This window comes from Sceloporus undulatus, chromosome 2 (genome assembly GCF_019175285.1).
Source record: "Sceloporus undulatus isolate JIND9_A2432 ecotype Alabama chromosome 2, SceUnd_v1.1, whole genome shotgun sequence".
In the NCBI taxonomy this organism is placed as follows: domain Eukaryota; kingdom Metazoa; phylum Chordata; class Lepidosauria; order Squamata; family Phrynosomatidae; genus Sceloporus; species Sceloporus undulatus.
In genome coordinates, this window is record NC_056523.1 from 99381168 (window position 1) to 99393422 (window position 12255).

The following is a 12255-nucleotide window of genomic DNA, read 5'->3' on the forward strand; positions in this document are numbered from 1 at the left end:
AAAACAACTGCTTTTCCTCCCGGCTGCCGAGGAAGACATAGGAGCCCCGGGAGCAAAAACAAAACAGAGGATCATGGGAATTGATGCGGGGGGTGGGGGAGACACCAGGGCCAAAGCAGACATCTATATCAAACCAAACAACACCGAATTGAATGCGAAGTAGCCTAGGAGTAGGATTTATTAATTTGCTAGTTCACCGAATTTACTTAATTTTGGATTGCTGTGGAAGTGCATTCGGAGTGCGTTGGGAATGCCAGCGAATGCGTATGATAACCTTTTGTGCAATAACGTGAATACCCATGATCGCGTTTGGGATGACACTGGATTATACTTTCAATTTCCATCATATGATTACATTGTTTGTCCTGATAATGGTATGACTCTGCTGGCACATTGCACCCTTCATATTCCTTTGTGGGGATCAGAGTATCAGATATTATTTTTATAACTGAACTTACTGTTCATTTGCTTGTGTTAGGAAATGGGGGCAAATTCAAAGTGGAGGAGCCATCTTCAAATTTATTTTCATTTTTTTTACAGAATTTTGGGAGCAGCATTTTAATACTACTTAGTGATAAAATCTTTAGCTAGGAAAATGCTAATTGCATAAACTGTTTATCCTCATAAAGGAATCTAATAGCATGCAGGTTATTCTCTACATGTTATCATGAATAAATTGCTTTCAGGAAGAACTTGTCATTAGAATTTAAATTCAGGAAGAGAGAAATTTGCAGGGTTTTTAAAATGGTGGGCCCATTCACACTACCTTTTATCCTGGTTTTGAAATCGATTCTTCCATATGAAGTTCATATTGGGCCCGATTCTGTCACAATCCATGTCGAGGCTTGCACAAGGAAATGCCCCTTAGCGCAGGGTATTGAGATTCGGGCTAAAATCCGTCTTCTGAAAAGACTCGGGTTCCGCGAAATATGAACTTGTCCCCGATCATGATCGGGGCAAATTCAGGGAGGGATTAAGGTCAGAGGGCGGGCAGAGGTCAGAGTATTCCCTCCTCTCATCGGAGGGGAGGGGGAGGAGGAGGAGGAGGAGGAAAAAGGGGAATCTGACAGGAGGCAAAGGGTGAGATGAGGCTAAAAGGGGAAATCTGGGTGACTGACGGGGGCTGCAAAGGACTGACAGAGGGAGGGCGAGGGGAGTGGAGAAGGTGAGGGAGGAGGAGGAGGAGGAGGAGGAGGGAGGAGCCTGAATGCAAAAAGGGGAATTTGACAGGAGGCTTGGGTGAGAGGAGGCTAAAGGGGAAATCAGGGTGACTGATGGGGCTGCAAAGGCTGTCAGAGGAAGGGTGGGGGGGACTGGAGAAAGTGATGGAGGAGGAGGAGGATGAGGAGGATGAAGGAGCCATGGCAAGAAGGGAGCCATGGAGGGCATTCTATAACGGAGCAGGAGGAGGAGGATGAAGGAGCCAGGGCAGCTCAGAGAGAGGGGAGGGTCGGAAGGAAAGAGGAGGAGGAGGATTGCCAAGGGAAATTGGGCTGCAGGGCCAAGCCAGAGGAGGGATGTAGGGAACTCAGTCTGTAGAAGGAGCCTCTTTTATTTTTGACAATCTATGCGCATGATTTTTTGGGTGACATGTCTGTGTGCTTGCTTGTGCTACTTTCATTTCCTCTTGCTCCTGGATTATTATTATTATTATTATTATTATTATTAGTGTTATATGCGGATGCTACAGTCAGAATGCCTGTGCTGCATTTCCCTTTTATTTCCAATTGATTCCATGGGTCAGTTGGAACTGACAGGTCACACTCTCTCAGCCTCAGTGGAAGGCAATGGCAAACCTCCTCTGAAGAGAATGTAAGCAGGAGGAAAGGGGTCAGGTCAGGTCAAAGGCAGGGCACGAACGGAGCTCCCATCAGGCACCTTCCCCCCATTTTTTATTTTTTAAAATTATTTTTGACAAAATGTGCACTTTTTTTTCTTGAGGAAGATATATAGATGGATAGAACGTGGCTAGCTGCTTGTTCCCTTTCCCTTTCATTTGCTCGCTACCAGCAAAGGGGAAATGTTGCAAAGGGCAAGATTTGCGAATGAATATTACAATTGGAATGTTACATTTGTTGCTCTTGTCAATTTGGCAAATTGGCAAAATGATACATGCTTTTGCTACTGTCTCTAAGGAATTCAGGGGTAGCCCTGAATTGCTTTTAAGAGCAAAAAAGAATGCATGGCAATCGCATCCTTTTCTGGCATTTCCGAGGTGAGGAATTTATTATTATTATTATTATTATTATTATTATTACATGTGTAAGAGGCATTCTGGGATGGCAAGGAGTGGGGGATACAGGATGCATTAGCTTGCATTTTGGGGTTGAAAATGGGGCCAAGGGCAGATCATAACCTGCACTGACCCAAATGCCCACAACACACACAAATACACACACACAAGAGGTTTTTAAATCTGACAAAATGTGCACATTTTGGTGCATTTTGTGCCTGGCTTTTTTTTTAAAAAAGGAGAGGGGAAAGCATACTTCCAATGTCCCAATGAGTGCTGCAAACGTCACCTATGACGATTGCTTGATTGACAGCAGGCGCCTTCATGTTAAACCCGATTTCTGTAAGAAGGCATTCAGGTTAAAATGCCCCAATTTTTGTAGTGGGCACTTGCTAACAGAGATATTTGGGAGCCCCCCCCCCCGAATCTGCCCAGTTCCTTCCAGAGCAAAACCGCCAGTAGGAATAGAGCATGAGCTGTAAGAACTCCATTCAGCAATCATTAATAATTTTGAGGGGACAGTTAAATTAGAAATGGTTTATGATATGCATCAGTCCTGCATGCAGGGTTGGCTACATCATGAATGAAAATAACTGTAGCTATAACTACATTTACATATTAAATTCAGGATCTGTTCATAGTGGGTTTTTAAAATTTGTCTTACAAGTTTATTATTTTGAAATGCAATAACTGTGTGTTGCAACTAAAGTGACACTGCACCTCACTTGGAGTGAAACAACATATTATGCTCCAGTGGTATGATCCACATTCAGTGCCAGCACACATAGCTTATCCATATTCTGTACCACAGGTTCCTATCTCTTGATAGCATCCTTGTAACAATGATTGAGGCTGGTCCAGTAGATCTGATAACTGCATCAGCTTTTGTTTTCTGCCTGTGCATGCTCCTGGTCAAGGCCAACATTGCTCAGAGCAGAGGTACAGCAGCCCCTTGTACTTCTGCATGACCACAGGGCTGTGCTGTATCTTGGCTGCAGGGCTGAGCTGGGGTTTGCTCTAGTTCTGCACTCTTGTATTCTCACTGGAAGGTTCTTTTGCAACTATGAAGCATACTATATTCATTTAATCAAAATTAAAACTATATAATAAATCCTGTTTTCTGCTGCCAAGTTGAATGATGCCTTATGTTTTCTTGTAATATTTTAATCATAAACAAACATTGCCTATTTATTTCCTCTGATGTGTTCTTGAAGATCACATTTTATAAACATGCTTTTAGCAAAGTGTCTGTTTCTGAGCTTGAAAACTGAATGGCAAATTATGTACATGTTAAAGAAGGTTCCATTACAAATGTGACAAACTGTTAATGGCAACTGCAATGCCAGGCACCCTTGTAATAATGTGTATTGCACTGCTATCATTCATACTTGAACAAAGGTCTAAAGTACTTGATTCAGCAAGAAGTAATGAGCCTTGCAGTAATAAAGTGTCCTTACTAGCTATACTTTCTTTTGTGCCAATGTTTCAAGAAAATTAAGGCTCTCATTCATTCAATGAGAGGTCCATGAAGCCAGGGTTTCAGTAAATGTCAGAATTATAGTATTCACACACTAGTAATCATTCTGGCCAAAATGCTGGGATGTTATGGTAGCTTCAGTTTGTTCTCTGCAATGTGTGTTCAATTTCATTTTCAATATAAACAGAAAACCTTTTGTCCTCCAAATCCCCCAAGTAGTTTTGATTATTGGGAACCCTTCTTTGTCCTAGTTTTGCAAAGGCATTGAATTGGTTCAAGAATATACTTATCAAAAACACTGAAAATATTAAGAAATAAAGAAAATGGAAATGCACTTGAATGTGTAACTGTTAGCTTGCCTAATTGGGTTAACTTTTGTAATGCCAGGAATATTGTTATTTGATAAATATAGAGCAGTTACTTGATAGATAACACTGCTTTAGAGGTATTCTTTATATGCTTGCCACTTTTCTGAACAGAAAGAAGTTACACAGTAGTGCTACATACTGCTACTAGCCCTAGTGCCAATGTATTTTTTTATTTATTAGAGTACTTATCCCCCGCCCTTCAGCCCTAAAGGCTATCAGAGCAGCTTACAATTATTATTTTTAATTAGACAGTTCCCTGCCCTCAAGCTTACAATCTAAAAAGACACAACACAAAAGGAGAAAGGAATGGTGGTGGGGAAGGGAATCAGGTCCAGTGTTTCTCCTCTCCCTCTGAGGCCTGGACCAAGGCAGATGGACTGGAGGGAGCGCTCTTCTTCTTACTCTGGTTAGGCCCTATGGAGCTGGCAGGCCCTCCCTCTGATGATGTAAATGGCAAAGGGAGGGCTCATCCGTTTTCTTTAGGCCAGGCCCGATGGAGCTGGCAGGCCTCACTCTCCCTCTGATGATGTAGATGGCAAAGGGAGGGCTCAAGATTGAAAATGATGGTGGTTATGTTCCAATACATATGTAGGCCATCAGACTAAGGAATGATTAATTGTCATCCATTACAGGTGTAATCTAATAAGTGTCCATATCAGTTCATATTTCCTGTCTTGAAAATTCAGACTGTTTTCCAAATCTCACAGCCCTTACTGATGAAGGAGTTAATGATCTGCAAATCAGCATTTCTTATTCTATAAAATAGGCCTAGCTGCTTGAAGTATATACATCATTAGGGATAATTTCAAAAATCAACAAAAGACTATATATATTTTAAGTACTTGTACATAAATCCATCTTAAAGGGAATTTGAGCCAAATCTATAGCTATGTAGAGTATTGTTTCAATACAATAACAATAAAATGTGCATTTTTAAAATAAGGGTGGGAAACAAGAAAAAAACTGGCAGAAATGATTTCACAGATAAGTATTTATATAAAATATTGTATATATAATTTCTAAAAAGCTGCCTTCTAAAATAATAATTCCATTATTTTCTAGGCTTGTTTACAAATGGATCCTGCAGATAGGATATCATCTGCTGATTTACTACAGCATGAATATTTCACCAGGGATGGTTTTGTTGAAAAGTAAGCAATTTGGGCTGAAGTGTCAGAATTTGCTTTATAGCCTTTCAGAATGAGTGGCCTTTTTCATGACAAATGGGCATTTACCGCTAGTTTGCTGATGCAGTAGATGGGGGATCATTACAGGAGCTGAAATGGTATCTAAACACCGTGTTTAATTTCTGAGAAACCTGATTTTCTTATTAGGTTTTAGGCAGAGAACTCTACATTTCAAATGCAGTTATGTATGAGTGCATCTTTCCAAATGTTACAAACATTTGGCCAAAGCCTGTAATATGACTGATGATTAATCCAATGAATTAATGAATGACTTCCCCATGCACAAGCCAGCAAAAAAAAAAAAATAAAATAAAAAAAAAATTAGACATGAGAAAAATATTTCCCCAATACTTTGACAATATATGAGGGTGCAAATATTTTATAGGAGTAGGCTAGATTTTCTGGGGGAGCTAGCTTGGAAAGAGGAACTAATGGAGTTGTGTGATGAGAGAGCTTACTCTTTTAAACTTATCCTAGTCTTCCCCACCCCTTTCTTCCACATTATGCTAAAATGAAAGGTTGTTGTTGTTAGCTATCCTTGAGTCACTTCTGCCTCATGGCAATGGCAACCTTGTGGATCAGACATCTCCAAATATCCCTATCTTCCACTGCTCTGCTTAGGTCCTGCAAGCCCATGCTCGTAACCGCCCTGATTGAGTCCATCCATCTAGTCTGCAGTCTTCCCCTCTTTCTTTTATCCTCTACCTTTCTTAGCATTATTGTTTTTTTCTAGTAATCTATGCCTTCTCATTATGTGGCCAAAGTACAACAGCCTCAGTTTCGTCATTGTGGCTTTCAGGGAGAGCTCTGGTCTGATCTGTTCAAGGACCCATTTGTTTGTCTTCTTGGCTGTCCATGGTATCCTAAGCACTCTTCTCCAGTGCCACATCTTGAATGAGTTGATTTTCTTTCTATCTGCTTCATTCACTGTCCAGCTCTTACGTCCATACATAGTGATGGGAAATACAATGGGCTGAACAATTCTGACTTAGTTGTATGTCCTTACTCTTCAGAAACTTTTCTAGTTCTTTTATAGCTGCCTTCTCTTTCCTAGTCTTTTTCTTATTTCTTGACTACAGTCACCATTCTGGTCAATATTTGATCCTAGGTATGGGAATTCTTTAATTATTTCCATTTCCCCATTGTCTAGATTGAATTTACATATTTCTTTTCTGTTCATTATTTTTGTTTTCTTTATGTTCATCATTAAACCTGTCTTTGCACTTTCATCTTTAACCATCCTTATTAACTGTTCCAAGTCTGTGCTGTTTTCTACCAGTATTATTGTGTCATGTGCATATCTTATGTTCATGCTTCTTCTTCCTGTTTTCACTTTTCCTTCCTTTGATTCTAACTGTTTTTCTTATGATGTTTTCAGCATATAAGTTGAACTAATAAGGTGATAGGATGCAGCCTTGCCTGACCTCTTTGCCTATTGCAAACTACTCTGTTTCTCCAAATTCTGTTTTGATGGTGAACACTTGTCCTTAGTACAGATTTATCATCAAGACTATCAAATGTAGTGGCACCCCATGTCTTTGGGTGCATTCCATAGCTTTTCATGATCTATGGATTCATATCACATCTCTAAAACTAACTGGAAATCAAAGCCTCTGAGTTGGGAAACCTTCTTAGGGCCCAAACACAGAGGCCAAAATAAAGCTGCTTCAGGTCACTTTGGAGATATGCTGTTTAAATGCTGCATGCATCCTAAGAGGCCAGAAGCTGCACCAAAACCTCGCTCCAGTCCTAAGGACTGGAGCGTAGCTTTGGCACAGCTTCTGGCCTCTAACAATGCATAAGTCATTTAAACAGCATACCTCCAAAGGGACCCAAAGCAGCTTATTTTGGCCTGTCTGTTCAGGCCCTTAAATAGGTATCTGCTGCTTGCAGTTAGGAAATAAGCAAGAAAAAGAAAAAAGTTGCCATTATACTGCCAGCAACTGACAAAAGTGCTAAGTACTGTTACAGAAGGCATTTTAAAAAGTATTTCTGCTGTCCTGCTCTCCCCAAAGTAGCTGGATTTATTACTTGTTAGCTACTCTGTTTTTTTAAATCTGAATGCTACAAGCTGCCAACCTGTGGCAGAAAATCAGCTGTCCACATTATCATATCCTTTGCACACACAATAGAGCATGAGTTGTGAGCTTATACTTGAACCATGTTAAACTTTCTTTTACTATTTAGTAGGCTCACAATACATAGTGTTAAAGATTGCAGTTACAATGTGAAGTTGAAGGCTTTCATGGCTGGCATCCATTGTTTTTGTGGGTTTTTCGAGCTATGAGGCCATGTTCAACAAAGAAGATGGTACCTTTTGAGCAGGAAATAGGTTACATGGCTTCAATCTCTCCTCAACAAGTGGCTAACAATCTAAAGCAGAGCTGGCCAAAGTCTAGCCCTTCAGATGTTATTGAGCCCACTCCTATCTGCCCTATCTAGCATAGTAAATGGTGGGAATGTTAAGAGTTGCAGTACAGCACTTAAACTACTGCCCTTTTTCCATTCTGATCTAAAGGCTGCCATGTGTTGTGGTTGGCAAGCTTTGTAGTTCTGCTAAATTCAATTTACGTATGTGTAATATGGCAGGGAATGAAGCTGAACAAAGGATTATATCAAGTATTAACTATAAAGATTTGCTCTATAATCTCTTTTCTGCATTGTACACTGTAGAATATATTTTGATTCCCATTGATTGTGAGGGAGGTGAGAGTTGATACAGGGATCAAGAAGCAATTGGACTCAGTGACCTTTGATTGTGATATGATTACACTTTTCATTATCAGATTCTTACCAGAGTTGAAAAGCAAATTGCTACAAGAAGCAAAGTTTAACTTTTTGGCCAAATTCAGAGACAATAATAAAGAGACGGAGCAAATCAAGGATGAAAAGAGAACAGTTCATATTAATGTTCCTCCAAGTGGCCCAATTGCTGTAAAGGTAAGAATGATCACTGTTTTAGACTGTTTGGTAATATGATTATATGAAAACATAAAAATATACATTAGGAATATGGCACCCCAAATGGAGAAAAATTAGTAGAGTTGTCATAGATAGCTATAGACAAACAATTATTATTTGCCATCTTCATTTTCGTGTGTGTGTGTGTGTGTGTGTGTATTAAGGAACTGATTTTCATATGCATTAAGCCTTCAATTCAACAGCTGGGAGTCAGCATTAACATGATTGTGCCATATTGTTGATCATGAGTTATAAGCTTGTGTTTAGGTGCTATAAGAAAATATCATATGTGTTTACTTAGAAGTAAATCCCATGATGTAGCATAAGACTTGCTCCCAGGTAGGAATGAATAGAACTGTGGTCTTCACTATATCTTGCTGTTAGCTGCTTACTTAAATTTGACAAATTCTCAGTGGGTGTTCTCTGATACCAGGTGTATCTCTACTGTTGTACTTGCCTGGGTAAGTCTTAATATTTCCCTGTCTATTGTAATGGTACTTTGGTGCTGGAATGCAGTCAGTGAATACACCTATGTTACATGAATGAACTTCAGTGTACACATGGTACCTCTTCTCCATGCAAATGTTTTCCTATTGGACACCTTCAGGACAGGTCTTTAACTGTGCAAGGGGTAAAGCTCCATGGAACTCTGGACAGAAGCCATGAATTTAGAGTGTGTGTGTGTGTGTCTGAGAGAGTGAGAGAGAGAGTTTTTTTAAAAAATAAAATGTTTTAAATCCTGTAGAGAGAGGGGAGGGAAACAAGCCACTACTCTCCTGCTCCTTTTTGATTTTCTTTTCTCAGATGATAAGACTCTGCACAGTGCACAACACCCAGATGGCTACTAGTAGCAGCATGGTGCACAAGCGACAGATAATTTTGGTACTGAACTAAGAGAGATTAATAAATAAATATTTAATATATGATGGCTAAGAACTAATGACCCCTGTCAAGAAACTGTCACAGATATAGCAGCAAAACATACTTTGTGTGTGGATTCTTGTGTTTATTAATTTTTTCTATTTTCTTTTTTTCACTATTATGATATATAGGCCTGTTACAGACTGCCAAAATAAAACTGCTTCGGGTCTCTTTGGAGGTATGCTGTTTAAATGATGCATGCATCCGAAGAATCCAGAAGCTGCACCAAAACTGCACTCCGGCACTTAGGAATGGAGTGTGCCTTTGGTGCGACCTCCAGACTCTTAGGACCCATGCATCATTTAAATAGCATGCCTCCAAAGAGACCCAAAGCAGCTTTATTTTGGCAGTCTGTAACAGGCCATAGATTTGGAAAACATGATATATACATATTTGGAAAATCAGTTTTAAAAACCTGTTGAGGAATGGAGAAAATTCTGTTGTAGTGCACCTTTTATTAAATACTGCAGTTTTAACTCAAGTCTGAATTGAAAAAGAGTTCTCATCTATAACAATTTCCTGAGATTGGCCATCATAGCCTATTGCCACAAGATCAGCAAAGTGTCTTGCGACATCTAATAAAGAGCCCTGTGGCACCTTAAAGACTAAATAATTTATTATGGCATCATCAGTCAGGAACCAGCGTCCACTTCATCCTGAATCTGATGAGCCAGACTCAGGTCTACAAAAACGCATGCCATAATAAACTTGCTAGCTGTTAAACTTCTCATTGTTTCTAGCTTGTGTATCTGTGAAGAAAATGGTCACCAAATATTTGAGTAAGTGTCCAGGATCAACATATCACACTGCAAAAAGTTGCCCCATGAGATGAAACCCTTATCCCCTTTTGTTAATGAATCATAGAATCATAGAGTTGGAAGAGACCACAAGGGCCAGCCAGTCCAACCCCTTCCATGGAAGAACTCTCAATCAAAGCATCTCTGACAGATGGCCATCCAGCCTCTGCTTAAAGACCTGCAAGAAAGGAGACTCCACTACACTCCGAGGGAGTTTGTTCCACTGTCGAACAGCCCTTACTGTCAGGAAGTTCCTCCTAATGTTGAGGTGGAATCTCCTTTCCTGCAGTTTTCATGCATTGTTCCGGGTCCTATTCTCTGGAGCAGCAGAAAACAAGCTTGCTCCCTCCTCAATATGACATCCCCTCAAATATTTAAACTGGGTTATTGTATCACCTCTTAACCTTCTTTTCTCCAGACTAAACATCCCCAGCTCCCTAAGTCGTTCCTCATAGGACATGATTTCCAGACCCTTCACCATTTTAGTCGCCCTCCATTGGATATGTTCCAGTTTCACAACATCCTTTTAAAATTATGGTGCCCAGAGCTGGACACAATATTTTAGGTGAGGCCTGACCAAAGCAGAATATAGTGGCACTATTACTTCTCTTGATCTAGAGACTATACTTTTATTGATACAAACTAAAATTGCATTGGCCTTTTTAGCTGCCGCATCACACTATTGACTCCTTTCACACATAGTCTCATTCAGCCAGATGTCCCAAATCCTATATCTGTGCATTTCATTTTTCCATCCTAAGTATCTCCATGTTGAAGTTCATTTTGTTAGCTTTGGCCCAGCTTTCTAGTCTATTCAGGTCATTTTGAATTTTGATCCTGTCCTCTGGGGTATTAGCTATTCCTCCTAATTTGGTGTCATCTGCAAATTTGATAAGTATGCCCCCAATCTGTCATCCAAGTCATTGATAAAGATGTTGAATAACACTGGTCCCAGGACAGAGCCCTGTGGGACCCCACTGGTCACTTCTCTCCAGGATGAAAAAGAGACATTGCTGAGCACCCTTTGGCTTCAGCCGGTCAACGAGTTACAGATCCATGTAACAGTTACCTTGTGTAACCCACATTTCATTAGCTTGTTTGCAAGAATGTCATGGGAAACCTTGTCAAAGGCCTTACTGAAATCAAGACATACTATATCCACAGCATTCACCTCATCTACCAAGCTGATAATTTTATCAAAGAAGGAGACCAGATTTGTCTGACATGACTTCTTTCTCTGAAACCCATGTTGTCATTTTGTGATTATGGCATTGCCTTCTAGATGTTCACAGACTATCTGTCTAATGATCTGCTCTAGAATCTTTCCTGGTATTGATGTCAGACTAACTGGATGATAATTGTTGGGATCCTCATTTTTCCCCTTTTTGAAGATGGGGACAACATTTGCCCTCCTCCAGTCTGCTGGGATTTCTCCTGTTCTCCAGGGGTTTTCAAAGATTATTGCCAGTGGCTCCGATATTACATTTGCCAGTTCTTTTAATACCCTTGGATGTAGTTCATCTGGTCCTGGAGACTTAAATTCATTTAGATTATCAAGATATTCCTGTACTATCTCTTTACTTATTCTGTGCTGAAATTACCCTATGCTGTCTTCTGCTCTGTTATCCTCAGGTTGAGCACCCTTTTCCTTTTCTGAGAACACTGAGCAAAGAAGGTGTTGACTAATTCTGCCTTTTCTTTGTCCCCTGTTAGCATTTTGCCATCTTCTCCACACAGTGGCCCTACCATTTCCTTCTTCTTCCTTTTGCTGCAGACATATCCAAAAAAGCCCTTTTTATTGTTCTTAACCTCTCTAGCAAGCCTGAGTTCATTCATTTAGCTTTTATGACTTTACCTCTACACAGGCTAGCTATTTGTTTGAATTCCCCTTTGGTGATTTCCCCCTTTTTCCATTTCTTATACATGTTCTGTTTAAAAGTTAGCTAAGTTGAAAGTACCTTAGTCATCCATCCTGGTTTCTTGAGACACCTCCCGTTTTTCTTTCTCACTGGAACTGTTTGAAATTGTGCCTTCAGTATCTCCCTTTAGAGAAACTCCCATCCATCCTGAACTCCCTTCTCTTTTAGTATTTCTGACGATGGGATCACCCTCAATACTTCTCTGAGTTTACTGAAATCCACTCTCCTAAAGTCTAGAATGCATGTCTGACTATGCCTGGCTTCTCCTTTCCACTGTATAACAAACTCCAGGAGAACATGGTCACTTCCACCTAAGGATCCCACCACTTGAACCCCATTAACCAAGTCATCCTTGTTGGTTAGGATCAGATCTAAAATGGCTGACCCCCTTG

General features: G+C 40.1%; 1 protein-coding gene across 3 annotated transcripts in view; it reads left to right on the plus strand.

Moving 5' to 3' along the window:
• The window catches only part of LOC121922119 (serine/threonine-protein phosphatase 2A catalytic subunit alpha isoform), a 96521-nt gene that overhangs the window by 21670 nt on the left and 62596 nt on the right, over positions 1-12255 (plus strand). For 2 of the 3 annotated variants that reach the window (XR_006102102.1, XR_006102103.1), the window contains exons 7-8: positions 5141-5229; positions 8052-8205. Coding sequence is in view for 1 of the 3 variants with exons in the window: in XM_042451089.1 (XP_042307023.1) it covers positions 5141-5229; positions 8052-8205; positions 9031-9108 (321 nt within the window). In the remaining 2 variants the exon portion in view is untranslated. Of the gene's footprint in view, positions 1-5140; positions 5230-8051; positions 8206-9030; positions 9109-12255 lie in introns of all 3 variants that reach the window. The other variant, XM_042451089.1, reaches the window with a different exon arrangement.